The following is an 18,092-nucleotide window of genomic DNA, read 5'->3' on the forward strand; positions in this document are numbered from 1 at the left end:
CCTGCTGTTGTGCCTCCATTGCTGGTTTATGCATTGTGTGCTCCAGGAGAAACACGAGGGAGATTGTGTCGCTGATCCTTGCCTTGTCATCATGGCTCACCATTCTGGTCACCTCTTTGAATGGTGACAACATGGTACACATGTCCTGAATGAGGAACCACTGCTATATGGAAAATACACCCAGTTCCCTGAAGTGGCTGCACCATCTTTTAGCCTGCTACAGAACATCATGGTAGTCAAGCTACTTAACACTAGGTAGTGGATGTGTCCCAGGCAAAGCACGTGTGCAAACTTTCCATGGTGATGTCTGGGCAGCAGGTTGGTGCCATTGTCACACACGACTTTTCCTGGCACAAGATGGAATGGGGACAACCTGTCCCTGAAGAGCTGAGAGAATCTTGGCCGCAGTGTGGCTATTGTCCCCCAGGCATACCAGCTGCAAAACAGTGTGGCTGCATTTTGCATAGGCTGTTAAGTAGGCTCTTAGTCGCTTGTGTGGGAGTGGTGGCTCTTAGGATTCACCAGATGAGGCCAATGTGGGGGAGAGGATAGCGGTTACTGAGCTGTCACCATCACTATGTTGTACAACATGGAGCAGCACCACCAGCTCCATCAGTGTGCCCTGTCCTTCATCCTTCCTGGCTGCCAGTAAATTGATCCAGTGGGCAATGGACAACAAATAACTCCCCTGTCCATGCTTGCTGGACCGTGTGTCTGTGGTCATGTGGGCCCTGTCATTTACCACGTGATCCAGCGATAAGGAGACATTTGCTTCCCCATGCTGATGATGACCACCTGTCACTGTGGTTTAGTACAGGCCACACATTTGCGGAAGGGGACAAACTCCACTAGATGAAAGGAGAGTGGCTGTAAATCCAGCAATTTTGCCAAGCTTGCATTGAGACTCTGGACATGCGGGTGACTTACTGAATATTTTTTGTCTTTCGCTCCAGCACCTGCCTGCTCAACAATGTAACTGGAGTCGGTAGGGTGGGGCTTGGAAACTTTGAGCAATGTTGAAGGCTATACTGGGCCCCACTAAATGTAGGTGCATGCTGACCCTCTTCCCTGCTTGATGTGCCATAACCTTTTTCTCTCACACTGTGCTGTTACATCTATTGCATGAAAATGTGATACAATGCATAGTCATGGTTAATATTTACAGCATATTAATGTGAAGTGAGAATTTATATAGTTAATTTTCCTTAAGCATTGTTCATTGGCACTGGTATAGTTGGTTTATACACTGCCATCTTGTAGGCATTTTGGTTATTGGACCAGTCTTTTCTGTATTCCCTCCCCTTGTGTGTGATATACTTGCTTTCTTCTTCACATTGTCTTTATGGCATCAAAATGGCTGCTTGTGTCATGGCCACTTGTATATATGCTCACATGGGAGAAAGTATCCTGTTGTCTGTTGTAACCTGCTGCATTCAATAAAGATATTTGTGGATGATAAGGTATTTAGTGAGTTTAGCTATCTGATAAAGACTGTCGGCAGTGATTGTATCTGCTTATACAGGCCAGGCATAGAGGTCTCAGCAAGAGATAAATCACTACCTCGTCAGACTCCCATCCCTATCACATGAGGCTGCAGATATTGCAGCAGATGGAGATTCATGTAAACTGGTGAAACAGGTGGAAAGAGAGGGGCGAGAAGGATTGTGGTCCTTTTGCTGACGAATAGTAGCATTCATGTGCTGCTTCCACCGAACTCTGTGGTGAACAGCCATGTGTCTCCTCATGCATGTGGTACCGAAATGACTGGTAGATTTACCATGTTTGCAGGTGCGGCAGGCAGAGGCTGGAAACCACTACAGTGCTGTCTGCAACACATGTATGAAAAAAGGACCACACTGCTGAGCCCTGAGGAGTGGACCTAGGGATTCCAGTGGCCTGCACCTACAGTATGTGTGACCTTCAGTAGAATAGGGCAGCTGCTCCCTCCACCCCTTTTTTTAAGATGCCACTTCATGACAACCTGCTTTGATGATGCTGTGTCTCTCCTTCACTTTCCTCCTCTATATTCCTGGGCACCCAGGTACGAACTGCCACTTTATCATCCCCATCACTGGAACCCAGTGCAGCTGAAGACTCATCACTGTCAACTGATTCTTCCTGCCTGTTGTTCCCTCCCTCTTCCTGAAGATCTGATAAAATGAATTGTTGTGCATCCTCCTGCAAAAAGCAACATTGTATAAATCTGTGCTCGCAAACTACTAGCACTGCACAAGTGACACAAACTGTCTCCCCCTTACAAAGCTGTTAGCTATCACTTAATAACTCCAACACAAATTGACAATAGGATTCTGGGAGAGCTGACATTTATAGGGAGGAGGCTGGCACATTTTTAAAGCTTCATTATTGGCCATAATTTTTTCACTGAGTTAGTTTTATAAGAGTTCACAGGTCAGGAAATCCTTTTGGCACCTGAGTGAACTTGGCCATAAGTTCGCCATTTGGAAGAACATGCAAAGTTTTCCACAAAACCCAGCTCAGCTGCGAACCTCATCCCTACTTAAAAGCTTTGTCTTCAATACCATCCTTCTTGCCTATCACACGTATATATTTTGTTACTTAGAATGGCTGGCATAGACAGTGAGCCTGTTTACTGCCTGAGTGGGATCTGTGTCAGGACTTATTTATGGTACACCAGTCAGCACTATATGCTTGCTTGGTGCTGCAGTTAGGGTAGTTATCACAGATAAATGATCATGTGCAAGCAGAGTGTTGAAAGGGTTTGCAGACTTTTTTTCTGGCACATACTGTTGTGAACTAGGCATATATCTAGGAAAAGGCTTACATCAGAAGTGTCCAAGTAGATTGAAAAGCTCAGTCTTGGCCTGTGTTATTTAAAATAAATGTAGTGTAGTGGGACATTTTCCAACACACATTTGATTTCTTGCCCAGTAACACAATAAAAACTCATGAACTTTGCTTCCATATTTTGCCAATATCTCAATTTACATACATCAACTGACAGAAATATACCTCTCATAAGCAGTATATTTTCCCAGTTGTATATACGCTCATCTGCTCCTAGTAATTAGGGATGAGCTTCGCGTTCGAGTCGAACCTATGTTCGACTCGAACATAGCATGTTCGAGCGTTCGCCGAACACCGAACATTATGGGATGTCCACGGTCTGTTCGACCGCGGCACATCCCACAATGCACTGCGCCGTCCGAAGCGGCAATTGGCTACAGTCCTGCACCTGACCGAAGGTCAGGTGCAAGACTGTGCCAATCAGGGCTCAGTACAAATATAGAGCCATGATTGGGCAGAGTCACGATGACTCTGCCCAATCATGTCTCACAGCTAAGTCCCTGCAGCACACTATATAAGGCTGCTGACACCGCGGCCCTGTGTAGTGTGTTGAAGGAGAAAATTTTACCTTTGGGGGTCACCACTACTTGGCAAATGTTACCAAGGGGTCCCGGCCCTAGAAAGGTTGAGAACCACTGTACTAGAGGGATAGGCAAATACAAAGAGCAAGGTTCCTCTAGCGTTGCCAGCCAACAACTATTTCAAATCTGACTGTCACAGGGGTGATGCTCCTCCTCAGATTGGAAGGCTTTCATCCAACATGCAAAGAAGCAAACAAAGAAAAGCGCCCATCATGTGAAGAACTGTTGGTTTATTGTAAGACTTTAAAAACGGACAAAAAGGCTACCCACCAGCGTAGCAGCATGTAAAGGTTTTCCAAATGCAATAGATATTACAAGTCATCCAGATGAATTGTCACAGACCTCATTCCGATGCCCCAGGAAACGTGTCAACCATCACAATCTCAGCCGATGCCGGTGCTTACAAACCCGGACTGAGGTCTGTGAAAATTCGTCTGGATGACTTGTAATATAGATCGCATTTGGAAAACCTTTACATGCTGCTGCGCTTGTGAGTAGACCTTTTGTCTGTTTTTAAAGTCTTACATTAAATCAACAGTACTTTACCGGATGGGCGCTTTTCTTTGTTTGCTTCTTTGCACTAGAGGGATAGTGCTAAGGGGACACAAGACTAAACAGGATATTCAGCAGAACTGATGGTTTCATCTCAAGGAGTGTAACTATAAAAAGTTACAATTTCTTAACCAAAACCAAATGTTTTGCCATATGAAGGTTCATTGAAGATATGAAAAATGTATGGCAATATACTAAATACTTCCACTTAATGCAGAAGAGTTGTTAAACGCATAGAAAAATGGCTTTACACTGACCTTGAATGTAGCAAGGTAATTTACATTGACCACCAATGTAAAAGGGGACTTTATACTGATCATCACTGTAAAGGAGGAACTCATACTGACCTCCAATGTTAATGGGAAATTTACACTGACTGCCAGTGTAATGGCAAAATTAATAATTTAATAATAATTAATAATGTAAGATTTAAAAGGGGGTGGAGGGATTTTAACAGACCACCAGTGTAAAGGGGGAATTAACACTGACCACCAATTTAATGGGGGAGGGTACACTGACTGCCAATGTAATGTGGGGGTTTACACAGATCAACAATGTAACAGATGCATTTATACTGACCACCAATTAACATCCATCATCAATGTAACGGGGAAAATTTACAATAACCACCAATGCAATGGAGGTATTAATACTAAACAATTTAATATTAGGCACATTGGTGGACACTTTAAATACCCCCTGCTATATTGGGGTTCAGTGTAATTAAAGGAGAACTATGAGGTGAGTGCTTTTCATTCACCTCATAGTTCTAGCCGACCTGTGACAATGAGACTGTCACAGGTCGGCTCAGTAGATCGGGAGGTGAGCGAACACATACCGGCGTTCGCTCACCTCTCGATCCTGTCACAGCTCTCTGCTGTGACAGGGGAGGGGACGGGTACAGCTGGCTCTGTCTCTAGATAGGCAGAGCCAGCTGTCACTCACGCAGCTGGGCGGATCCAGACATAATTGTCGGGATCCGCTTCAGCTGCGGCGTCTCAGTATACTGCGAGCAGTAGCTCGCTGTATACTGTGGCGTCTCAATATACCGCAAGCTGTAGCTCGTGGTATACTGAACTTAGGGTGACGGGAGGACGCTAGTTTGTGTCCTCCCGTTACCTTAAGGAGAACTATGGGGAAAAGCCTTAACCCCATAGTTCTCCTTTAACTCCATTATATTGGTGGTCAGTGTAAATGCCTCAGCTACATTGCTGGCCAGTGTAAATTTTATTTTCCATTGGTGATCTGTGTAAATACTCCCTGGTACAGAGGAGTCTATGCTGAAAGCTAGTGTGCCAGGAAGCTGTTGTTAGGGGGAGGGGTCTGATGATTCCTCCCATTACAGCAACTGATGGGGTCTGAATATAACCAAGGCTCATATTAGAGGGAATGATGGCTGCTGAATAATGTTGTTAGTTAAAACTTATCTAATCTCAAGAACAAAAATGTAATATTGTATATTTATTACAGGCATCTATATACCACTGACAGTTTATGCAGTGCTTTACATTGTGCACATTCACATCAGTCCCTGCCCTCAAGGAGCTTACAATCTAAGGACCCTATCTCAAATGCATACATATGCATACAATTTAGACAGTGGCCAATTACCCCATCAGCATGTCTTTGGCGTGTGGGAGGAAACCCATGCAAGCACAAGGTGAACATCCAAACTCCTTGCAGATAGTGCCCTGCCCAGGATTTGACCCAGAGACCCTTAGGACCGCAAGGCAGAAATGCTAACCACTGTGCTGCCTGTATTTTGCAGCCTAACAGTCCTTAGATGTAGTGACTGCATTTCTTCTCAAACTTTTTTTCATTGCTACCACCTGCTGATTCTGCCAGTAACATACTTCCTGTCCTAAGGTTACAATGTTCATTCACTATACTGTACTTATAGAAAAGCAGTGCTGTAACTAGAGGGGCATCGAAATGAAAATGTTGAAACTGAAACTGAAAATAAAAAAATGTGAGGCTGAAACTGAAACCTTTTTACAATTTTTAAAATACTTGATTTTATTTTTTTTATAAACTTAATTTTTTTTTATATTTTATTTTTATTTATTCTTTATTTATTTATTTTTATTAAATATTTTTTAACTTTACTTTTAGGGGCTTCGGGGAAATATTAGGTGTCTAAACAGACACCTGATGTTTCTCTTTTAAAATAGAAAAAGAGATTGATGGCACAGAGTCCATACTCTCTTTTTCTGCAGCCCCTGTTATGAAGGAACAGGAAGCCTCTATACTGAGTGTTCCTGTTCATTCATAACTTGTGGAGATAGTATGTTTACCATGTCCACAATCATGAATGAACAGGAAGTGCTGTAGATCACTTCCTATTAATTCATAACTGATACATAGTAACTATGTCCAGTTAATTACAAACAGTCGGCGATTAGCTGTTTTCACTGACTCTTTCTACCGATCTCCATCCTGACTCCTTGCCACAGCTGAGCCGGCGGTGCGGGTAGAAGAGCTTGGTCTATTTTGACAGCTGACTCCTCCCTCTTACTGCAGGCTTGGGCTCCTGTGAACGCGCATGGCTGTCTCTGCCCCCACACCGCTCTCCATCCGGATTGGTCAGAGTGGGCTGAGCCTGGCCTCCTGTGACACGCTAGGTGTTCACATCGCTCTCCTCCCCCGCACTGCTCGGCCTCCTCTGACAGTTTCTCTCCCCCCTGCTGAATGCTGTGCTGTGTCAGAAGGGACACAGAGCAGCGCACAGCAGAGCGGAAATAAACTATGGATGCACTACAATTTCGGGTGACAGATGGCACTTTTGGCGTTTTGCCAAAAGTGCCATTTTCAGCCGATATGTTTCGCTGGCTGAAATTTTGGTGCATCACTAGTTGTAACCCTAGTGCTAGAAGTGTGCAAGGACTACAGAATCTCTCCCCCTCTCCCTATCTGCATAACATGGTTGGAGGTGTCCTGAAGTGCAGAAAAGAGAACTGGGAAGTTTGTTAATATTGTTTGAGATTTCAATTTAGAGCACAGAATGTTAATAGAATAATGGATTTCTGCCAGCATCAATGGGTATATTTGGTACTTGCAGACATGTACTTATCCTGCAAAAAAAACAAAAAACCTAATGCAGCCACCACATCTAAGTCCTGGAAAGCTACAATATATACAATGTTCTTGGGTTTAGTTATACTTTAATACAAGTTGCTTTGGCAGCACAATGTGGTTTTGCTGAGTGAAACGATGGGTTTTCTATGGCAGTCTATGTTCTTGCAGGGTGATATAATGTGCTATTGTAGTCTGTATTCCTACTGAATGGTATAATGTAGTTGCTGGTCGATGCAGTTTGCAATTACAGTGCAATATGTTCTTACGACCATTTACATAACAATGTGCTGTTGCAATGCAAGGTGGTATGGTTATGTGACAGTGACATACTAGGCTCAATTCATTAATTATAGGCAAGTTATTTTTAATCAATTCGCTATTTTATATGACATTCATCTCCTATTAATGATCAGTTCAAAAACATAAATATAATTTTTGTGTGGATTGTTTTCTATTTGTTTTCTATTTTCTATTGTTTTCTATTTGTTTTCTATTTGTATTTGTTTTCTATTTGTTTTGCATGAAATGAGTATTTTCTCAAAGATCATTATTTTTTATCTCACCATTCAGTGATATAAGGTAAGAGTTACTTGCCATTATGATATTTATTAAAGTCACGTCAATGTTAATCTTCAGTTCTGATTGGTCCTCATTGCTGAAAATAACGATTATTATAGCAGGGATGGGGGGCATGTTTTCTGCACAGGGACCCCTTGTAAATTTTGACTGCCACTGGTTCCCAGGTATGAAGGTAAGTCAGTAATAAGGAAAAGATCAGCTGTAGGAAATACCCACAATCATTACATATGACTCATTCTTTGCCCTCTGCTTGCGCTTTCTTGCGCTCAGATTCCACAATTCAGGTAATAGACTGTAAAAAAAACATTGCAAACTGTCATAAACAGAAGTCAAACACATAAACATGAAATGTCCACTAATGTCCTTTTTAAATAATACATCCAAAAATTCAAATACCGTAGAATAGAACATAAATACAGAGAGATGGAATGCCGCTTAATACACAGACCAGTGTAGGCTTTTTCAGGAACTGGTCTGAATTAATCCTGATCAGCTTTCTCAGATGTCAGTCATCAAAGCCGGTAATTCCAAATGATGATCTGTGATGTGAAGCATGTGTGTCTATTAATAAAAAAAAGCGGAAGCTGTTTACAACATATTGCACAGTGTAGTGTTGTAATGTGTACAACAATTTCTCACTGCCAATTCAGAAATATTTGTGTTTTTCCATTCGTCTTCAAATGATATTGTCCCATTGGTAATGTTAGTCCTGTATTAATGAGAAAAAAGAAAGAAATCACCATAAAATCATTCAACAACAAAACCATGTTAACTGCCTAAGCCCGTATGGAAAACCCAGTTTGGACCCCATACAAACAACAGGTCACACTGCCAGTGACATCACTCACAAAAAACTTGATTCCACATGGCAGACTACAGAGTACACGCTGCAGTCCCTGCCTAGGCACTGCCCCACTGACGCATTTAACCTTAGTCGCAGCGACAGTATTGAACCCAGTTTTGCAACTTGGAATGTGTAAGTAAAACTGTACATATCTTTGCAACTACTTAGTATATACGGGTGCAAATTTGGGGCTTCACTTAGTAGTAAATGTTAATGGATAGCTCCTGATTTTGTTCCACTATCAGAGGAATACTGCCCAAAAACTGCATATTTTTTGCCATTATCATGACCCACCATCAAAAAAACCCAGAATAAATTCCCGTGTGCATTATTTGTTGTTTGTACTCATAGTAGGGCCCAGAAATAATAATACTGCACATTTTGCCTTCAGAGAGAGAACAATTAATCCTAATTGGCTGTCACACTGATCACATAATTGGAGGCCCATCCTACTAGGTATTGATCATCACTCGGTGACACCGCAGTCACAGTGCTGGGGGCATATGACTGAGTGTGCTGCGGTCACAATGCAGCGACACATATATGTGTCAGCACAGAATAAGTCCCACCTTATACTGCCACATGCATATGGCTGGTCAGCAGGGTTAATTGATATTGATTGCCATAGGCCATCAACACATTTATTGCACAATGGTCAAAGGCAGCATATTAAAAACCTCCCCAGCATTGCATTTACTCAGGTAAAAAAGTGCATTCAACACTCTAACATCCATTTAGATGATAATCAAACTTACTTTGTGTAGATGTCATTACAGCAGAAATATAGGTTATATGTTTTGTTATTAAAAGCCTCAGCGGTGCCGAAGAAGCCCACGCAGTTTATTTTAGTTTCGTTATATAAAATTCCTGGAATAAAAAATGCTTTTGTTATTTTGAATTTTAGTATTAGGCAAAAAGAACATAGAAAAACTTTGTGTGAGGTCATTACACCCATGAAGTGAGATCTTCAGGGCCAAGTGCTCAAATGAAAAAAAAAACCTTTACTTGTTCTCAGAAATAATATCTGTTTTATAAAGAAAATACACACACAATGACTGTCTGCATTACAATCAACATTTAAAGCAGAACTCCAGGAATGCTCTTTTATGGATACTTACATTAGTCCAAATTGGCTCAGTAAAAGTATCCATATCTGATATCCAGAGGGTCGCTAGGGATGCTAAAAAGAGTGCAGTAAGTCACTTGCAGGGCACTGCCACTATTCAGAAAATGCCTTTTATTTTCTTAATTGAATACATGGTGTTCTGTGATAGGTTGAAGTGAATCAGAGAACGCCTTGCTTTATTCAGAAAAATACAAGGCGTTATCTAAATGACGGTGTTGACCTGCAAGGAACTCTTTGTGCTTCATGCACAGAGGAGAAGCCACCAGAGCCGCCGGCGGAAGATTCAAACGCTGACTGTATGTAATGCTGCCTAGTAAAGATATTTTTGCTATCCCCAAAGGCCCTAGGGAGAGCAGATATGAATACTTACACTGAGCCAAGCTAGACCAATGTGAGTATCTATAAAAGACCATTCTTGGAGAAAATGATTTTTTTTTTTTGTTTCAATAATTTTTATTATTTTTGACATAAAAATAAAACTCACACAATACAGTTGCAGGTATAAGGCATGAGATACAGTCATTTCGTCTGCTGCAATTGCAAGTTGGTTGCCATGTTGCTTATAAATAGCTTTAAGGTCGAACAAAATAAGTAAGCATCCCTAAGGTGTTTATCGTAGAGGCCAAAATGCCTTATCCAGACAACCAAGATTGAGAGAAAAGAATAAAGAACAGAAGAAAAAGAGGGGTAAGGGAGGGATTGGGACAGGGTGGGGGGGAAGAGAAAGAGATAAAGAAAAGAAGAAGACAAGAAAGACACAGTCGAATCACATTCAAACTTCCAATGAAGTGTGCTCAACTGCATTACAAACAGTGGGGGTTCCCAGGGCACCCGGACACGAACTAGATTATAGAGTATGCAAATATAAATCTTAAACAGAACCTGTAAATTATAAACATTAAAACTTTAAAACTAAACCTCCCTACATCACCAAATGAAGTTGTGCCGCTAGGCGAGTGTGTTGTGAGGTTCCGAATTGGGTTTAAGCTTGTAAGGTTCGTGTCCGGGTGTAGTGGAGCTCAATCAGATTGCGGCCATCTTGGTTGGCTGCTCACTAGCGCCCCCGGAGAAAATGATTTTATTAGAGGAACATTAGCCAAACAATAAGAATCTGACTCCTTCCCTTTCACAGCAAAATGGGGCCTTGGGCAAAAATGTTCCCTGTATGCTAGAATATACTAATAGATCTGAAGCTCCTGGCCACAAAGCTTCTTTTTCCCCAAGCTTCATTGATTCTAATTATTATTGCTTGACAATCATATACTCTTACATAATCCTCCTAGCATGATGCCAATGGAGCTAATATTGGTAAATCCACATAGGGCCAGCTATAGGGTAAGAAACATATACAGTACTGTAATGCACATAATGTTTTCTGGTACTTTTGACAGAACTCCTCAATGCTGACATGCGGCATTGTAATAAATGCCAAGGGGTAAATTATTATCTACATTTTTCAACTCCATAGATCTGACATTGCAGTGTTTTACACCATATGTGTGTATTTCTGTAAATGCTTATTAGCCCAGCTCCTGACAAAACATTTTATTTAATTTTGGATAGTGGGTGGAAGGGTTACCATTTTTTTTAAGTTTTCATTGCTACCAGTGCCATTATTGAAGAGATTTCTTCCTGTCAGGGCAGGAATTGATAAAAAATCTTTCCAACAGTGACACAAAAAAACAACACATTTTATTACTGTGTGATAATAATAATACTGTGGGTTTCTCATATATTTTTTTATTGCTGTCTGTGACTTCCAGTTTCAGTGAGTGTCTTGTATGGGTGCCACAGTGACAGGAAGTAAGCAAACATCTTCCCAGTGGGGTAACAGAATTTAAAAAAACCCCAGTAAGTTTAAAATGTTCCAACCCTGTCCTAAACTAACAAAAATGAGCTAGGTGAGCTAGTAAGCAGTGGCAGCTCCCATATCATAAGGTTTGTTCACTATTGTTCTTACACTACAGAACACCTTCTACCAGCATCAGAAGACAGGCTTAAACCTACCTGCAATACAAGCATTGACGAATGAGACACAAGCTCCAGTCATCAGAGCACGCACCACAACCTTGGCTAGATCACTTTTCCGTTGGGGTGCCATGGAAGCTGAGAGATACAATAAATGCATAATCATTTTGATGGCATGCTAAAGTGCTATAGATTTTATAACTTTTTGCAGATCAAAAACATAAGGCCCCTTTCACATGAGTGCCATCTACTCTGATCAGCAGAGAATCCATGCACAGATCCCCTGCTGATTGGATCACAACAGAACAGATGTCACTCTTGTGACATCTGTGTCCCTTTAGTTTTTTTCCTCTATGGAGGAAAATTACCTCCAACTCATTACGATCAAGTCTGCCAAAACATAACTCCGTTTAATTTTTTTTAGATCTAGACAGTCAGGGATAATTGGATGCAAACAGACACACGTCCATTTAGATCCGGCTGCTCATAGACTAACATTGAGCTTCGATCAGATCCGCCTGAAAAACTGACATGACCTTATTGGACCGCTTGTGTGAAATTGGCCTAAATCTTTAGGATATTCATTCAGCATGACTTTTACAAACATATACTCTTACATAATCCTCCCAGCATGATGCCAATGGAGCTGATATTGGCAAATCCACATAGGGCAAAGGTAGTGATGACCTCCGCTCTCTCCTGTAAAAAAAAATGGTTTTAGAATATGTTTCTGGCAAAAAATGGCAATTGCACCAAACATCCTAGGCATCGCCACGTGCACCAGAGAGCGAGCAATAGCTGTAGGGCCAATATTCATGGATAACTCTAAACTGATCACCTGTACAGACTTTTAAAGCATCATCTATGGATAATTTGGGGTATTGTATTTTTTCACTGTTTCACGGATGCACACAATTTTTAAGCTTGGCATGCTGGGTATCTATTTAATTGGTACAACCCCATATTCTATATTTTGCAAAAATCGGGTATTAAATTGTGTTTTTGTGCACTAACTTTAACTTTTAGTGTATTGTTTACTGAAATGTTGGATTTGCAACATACAAAATTGCAACCAACTGTCATCATTTTATTCTTCAGAGTCTCTGCTTTCAGAAAATATATAATTTTGGAGGTTGGGGATGAGAAGTTTTCAGGCTTAAAATGTGGATTAAGACATGTGTGCAAAATTGGCTCTGGCAGTGAAAGGGTTAAAATATGGTTTGATTATGCATTAACTAATACTCACAGTTATCCACTGCCTGGATCCATCCAGCCATTCATCGTCACCTCTCAGTCGACTAGCTTTGTAGTCAGCCAATTGTCTATATGCCACAAACTCATTCAGAATGATCTTTTTTCCCAGCATCTTACCAACTGGGCCAGCCTCATCCCACTGTACTCCCATCATGAAGGCCACAGGCATGAATATGTAGGACAGAATCAGCTGGGGAAGATACAGGTTTGTTAAGTAAACCTCAGAAGTAAAATAGTGTTTTATTTCCTGGCAGCAAAAACAGTTTAATTTGGAAAAGGAACACCATTGTAGACAACTGTGTAGAGCAGACCTGGGCATTTTATGGCCCACGGGCAACATCCGGCCCTTTGGCTATCCCTGTCTGGCCTGTGATTTCGTTTATGGCTGGCTGACAGTGGATGCTCCAGCCTCCATGCGCCCTCCACTTGGTTGCTAGTAGGGATGTTCAGATACCAAGTACCGTACTCAATACAAGTACATGTACGGCATTGTAATAAATGCCAAGGGGTAAATTATTATCTACATTTTTCAACTCCATAGATCTGACATTGCAGTGTTTTACACCATATGTGTGTATTTCTGTAAATGCTTATTAGCCCAGCTCCTGACAAAACATTTTATTTAATTTTCGATAGAGTGTGGAAGGGTTACCATTTTTTTTAGGTTTTCATTGCTTATTAGCCCAGCTAATGGGGCCCTGGAGTCTCTAGACTAGACTAGAGAGAAATTTAAAAGTTAGGAGGCAGCTGTTATTTTAAGGAGCATAAAGAGCTCCTGAGATTTGTGCATCCCTGTTTTAATGTACCCTGTTTCCCCAAAAATAAGACCTACCCCGAAAGTAAGACCTAGCACTATTTTTCAAGGTTCCTGTAATATAAGACCTACCCCGAAAATAAGACCTAGTTTGGTGGTAGCATGTGAGGGGGAACTTGCAGGAGAGATGGTATCAGCCTGCAGGGACATACTGTATTAAGGGGATGACAGGGGACTCCCCCCGGCCAGTGCAGTGACAGGGAGCACTCCAGTACCATATTATAAATACATATAAGAGATGCACCGATACCATTTTTTTAAGTACAAGTACTGATATTTTTCCAAGTACTCACAGATACAAGTACTGATACATTTTTGTTTATTGTCATGTGACAGTTTTTCTAAAACAATACCCACTAATGATTACAGGACAGTGGTGGAGCACCAGAGCCAGGTCCCAGGTGCAATAGCTGCAACCCTGGTAGTTCTCTTGAAAATGCCACCAAGTATCGGCACTGGTATCTGAAATGGTATCTGAAGATCCCTAGTTGCTAGGACTGCTAACATCCTAGCAACCATTGGCGTAAGGTACCCACCTTCTTTGTCAGCCATTGGTTGCTAGGACCACTGTACAGTCCTAGCAACCAGTGACATCAAATGTGGTCCTGGCCCCCAGCATTTGGACGTTCACAGCAGTTTCTCACGTGGCCCCTTGAGGAAATAATTGCCCACACCTGGTGTAGAGCAAACAATTAGTTAGTCAGTTAGATTACCTCACAGTTATTGCCGGTAAAGCTTAACAGTGACGTGCGGTACCTTCACTTCCTGGTGAGGCATTCCCCAGCCCAGCCCCCAGGATGCCCAGCCCCGCCCCCAGCAGGCCGAAGCCCCATCAATATCCAGCCAAAGCCCTGTCCCAATCCCTACAAAGCCCCGGTTAGTGTGAAGGAGGGAGGGAGGAGGAAGGGAGGAGACAGGGAGGAGCCTCCATGCTCGTCACTGCTGAGGCATCGAGATCGATAGCCTCAGTGGGTTTTTCTTTTCTTTTTTTGATTGGACAGCTTGGACCAATGGCACTTTGCCAATGGTCAAAATCATCCACAGAGTTCACACATCTAACAAATAGTTGAGGCTGTGACAGCTCTTGCCTCAATAGTTAGGTTACACAAGCAGTGGAGAAGCCCCCTGCTGTGTAACCTTACTACCTGTCAAAACCCGGATGCAGCACTGCCTGTAATTAACAGGCAGCACTCCATCCATGACAGGTTACACAGTGGGGAGGCTTTCCCTGCTGTGTAACCTGTTACAAGCCGATCTGAATGGAGAAAAAGCTGTCAGCTTCAGACTTGAAGCTGACAGCTTTTTACTCCACAATACTAGGTGAGGCTCTGCCTCACCTGCATCCCCTGACCGCACGTCCCTGAAGCTTATACTAAATCTAAGAGAGAGATCAGACATCATACATTTATTTGAAGCCTGATACAACATGTTTTTTGGGTTCTGGCAAAATTAGGTACTAGAGAAATATGTTGTATTAGAATTGCAGAATACATGTATTTTGTGCATCATTTAGGTGCCCATTCTCTTCCTTGGATATACTTTTCTAAACTTCAGTATAGCTGTATGGTATGGGCACAAGCTTGGGCTCCATTGCTGCCACCGCACTGCTTTTCACCTAGAGCAGCCACCTTTTGAGGAAACCTCTGCAGCAGATTATAGAGTCTGGGATGAGTGGATGCAACCCAACAAGGACAGGCCTTGATCATTGTAGTCAGGGATTAAATAAAGTCAGGGTGGTCAATAGTGGTACAAGTGAGGTCTAGACAAGCAAGTCCACAACATAGGTCAGACAGAGATGCAGCAAAGGGTCACACCCACCAGTCAAATTAGGACACAAGCTGACACCCAATGATGCATGGATCTGCTTGGTCAGAATGTGCAAAAGCATTACAGCATACTAATGCAGATGCATGGACTGGGGAGGGAAGTCTGCAGTTCAGAAGGGCCCAGCGGGAAAATGATTTATGTGGGATCTGTACTGTTCAGGCAGCTTTCTGACCCAGGCACCCCTACCAGACAGCACTGCTAGATTCTCAACCTTCACTGCAGCAGCAGCACAACTTGGTCAAAAACATACCCCTAGCTTGCTTATGTTGCAGTGAAGGAGCAACATCGTACTGATAAGGTCATCTGTCTGCTCAGTCAGCTTTTATAATATTTACTGTCAGCACATGGGCATGCAGCAGAAACTGATTAGCTCCTAATCCTGTCCCTTGCTTTTCCAGACTGCTGTACAAGAGATTATATCATGACAATTTCAGATACCTCCAATAGTAGCATTTGAAAATGCATTTAATGATTTTTGTAACAATACAATTTCAACATATTTGTTTCATAAATACTTGGAGATCAGCTTTAAGCTAATCACACTTATTTATACAGCCACACTCTAAAAAGACTATAAATTCTCATTTAGTGTTTTTTAAGTATTCACTCATATGTGCAATAATCTATAATCAACTTGTTTTATTAAGTAGCACTTTATCAATGCTTCTAAAATGTTCATTTTCTCTGGCTTCTACATTAGGGTGGTTAGTTGAAGTGGCTCTTTTACTGATACTATGACCTATATCTCAATTAAGGATACTAAAAACCGCTAGGAACCTTCCTGGAGGTGAATGGTTTTGTATAATGCAAATAAGAAATATGATTGATAGTGCTGGCTTACCTCTAGAGTAAGTTTGGGGTAGTTCACCATTCCCCCGATCCAGGAAAAGGCAGCATTGATGAATTCAAGCAAGGCCATAAATGCAATCAGATTGGCGGCAATATTGGCAACCAGTCCCACCGAGGTGGAGGCCCCGTTGCTGGCAGCTTCTAGTATGGTCCTTTCTTCCCTTTATTCACAGAAGAACATACACAACATGATGATAAAATAATAAAACGTGCTTGAGATATAATGGGACTTATAGGGAAAATAGGTCATTTTAACCTCTGAAATAAGCAAGTATTATCTATAACTAATTATATTACTGTTCTTCATATTAGATCATAAGATTTAATGAGCACATCTCCCATACTTTCTGCCTTCACTATATCCTTTGTTATTAGTATGTGTGCTTACTGTTTTTCTTGCAGAATCTATAGGAAATATATACACAAAGGATAAAAACCTTCCTATTGGATTGAAAGATCTAATGAGTACATCCTCTAGGGCTGAGGCTGCATTCACAATAGGGCATTTTTGTGCTTTCTGGGATTCCTGCGGCAAGAACCTGCAGATTCTTGCTGCAGGGATCCCAGGTAAGCCCATTCAGATGCAGCTGCTATGGTCATTCATGTAAATGACAGGCTGACAGCAGCTGCATCTGTCAGTAAAAGTCTGCAGTGACATCATACATGGTACGATTATCTGCGGTTAAGGATAGATGATTGTCCCTGGATGCAGGGGTTTGCTTATAAACAATAACATCAAAAGGCAACTGTTCATTATAACTTTTAGACTGTGACTTTACCCATGGATCAATAGTCAAAAGAAACCCATCGCACACCTGACCGGACAATATCCCAGGGATCCCAACCTGAAAGAAGCCATTTCAGGGAGGTGTCCTTCTCATTTCAGGGAGGTGCCCTCTACGCCCCCCTCCCCCCCATCCGCGGAGGGGGGTTAGGGGGGCTGGGAGAGAGCACCCCCCTGAAATGATGGCAGATAGCACAGGAAGCAATAGCTTCTTTGCTATCTGCAGGTTTTTTTTCTGATTTTGTTTTTAGTATTCTGACAGTTGCAGTCGTCAGAATATTAAAAAAAAAGGCATAAGAATCCATAGCTAGATTCCTATTGGCTATTGCACTTTGCAATAGCCAATAGCAAACTAGCTATTGCACCCGCCCTCTGCTGCTTTCAATCACCAGAAGAGGACCTGATAGAAAAATTCAGGTCCCCCTCTGCTGATTGACAGCAGCAGTGGGCGGGTACATTACCTAGTTTGCTATTGGCTATTGCAAAGTGCAATAGCCAATAGGAATCTAGCTATGGATTCGTATGCCTTTTTGTTTCTTTTCTGACTGATGGTCGGGCCACGGCTCCCGATGTCAGAAAAGAAAAAAAAAAACGATCGCAGGGAAAGGTTTATCTGCTCGATCGAGCAGATAAACCTTTCCGGGAGGAAGTGTTTCTCTCCCGGGCGGCCGGGAGCCGCTATCCAATAGCGGGAGACTCCCGGAGCGTCCGGGAGAGTTGGGATGTCTGATATCCTCAAGTATCGGGTGGGTGCCAAGCGACCACGGATGCCTCCACAAATCAGTATGAATATGAAGAAGTCACTCTCACTCCAGCTCAAGTTCAGTCAATATTTTATTGACCTCTGTGGTGTCACAACATGGCTAGGGGGCAGTTTTAAAAGCAGCAGAGTATGATGAAGAAAGAGAAGCAATAGAGCAATAGAGAGTAGGTCCAGGCAGAGGCGTAACTAGAACCTTCAGGGCCCCGGTGCAAGAAACCATGAAAGGCCCCCCCCCCCCCACCCCACATTC

General features: G+C 42.2%; 1 protein-coding gene across 1 annotated transcript in view; it reads right to left on the reverse strand.

Annotated features, from left to right (window-relative positions):
- Nucleotides 1–1,971: 1,971 nt before the first annotated feature.
- The window catches only part of SLC28A1 (solute carrier family 28 member 1), a gene marked incomplete at its 5' end in the record, with an annotated part of 24,851 nt that continues 8,730 nt past the window's right edge, over nucleotides 1,972–18,092 (reverse strand). The window contains 8 exons of the mRNA XM_018567636.1: nucleotides 1,972–2,178; nucleotides 3,954–4,001; nucleotides 8,253–8,322; nucleotides 9,213–9,324; nucleotides 11,591–11,689; nucleotides 12,169–12,250; nucleotides 12,798–12,995; nucleotides 16,288–16,456. Coding sequence (XP_018423138.1) covers nucleotides 1,972–2,178; nucleotides 3,954–4,001; nucleotides 8,253–8,322; nucleotides 9,213–9,324; nucleotides 11,591–11,689; nucleotides 12,169–12,250; nucleotides 12,798–12,995; nucleotides 16,288–16,456 — 985 coding nt within the window. The remainder of the gene's footprint in view (nucleotides 2,179–3,953; nucleotides 4,002–8,252; nucleotides 8,323–9,212; nucleotides 9,325–11,590; nucleotides 11,690–12,168; nucleotides 12,251–12,797; nucleotides 12,996–16,287; nucleotides 16,457–18,092) is intronic.

This window comes from Nanorana parkeri, unplaced genomic scaffold (genome assembly GCF_000935625.1).
Source record: "Nanorana parkeri isolate BGI_ZX_2015 unplaced genomic scaffold, ASM93562v1 scaffold1078, whole genome shotgun sequence".
Classification (NCBI taxonomy): Eukaryota; Metazoa; Chordata; class Amphibia; order Anura; family Dicroglossidae; genus Nanorana; species Nanorana parkeri.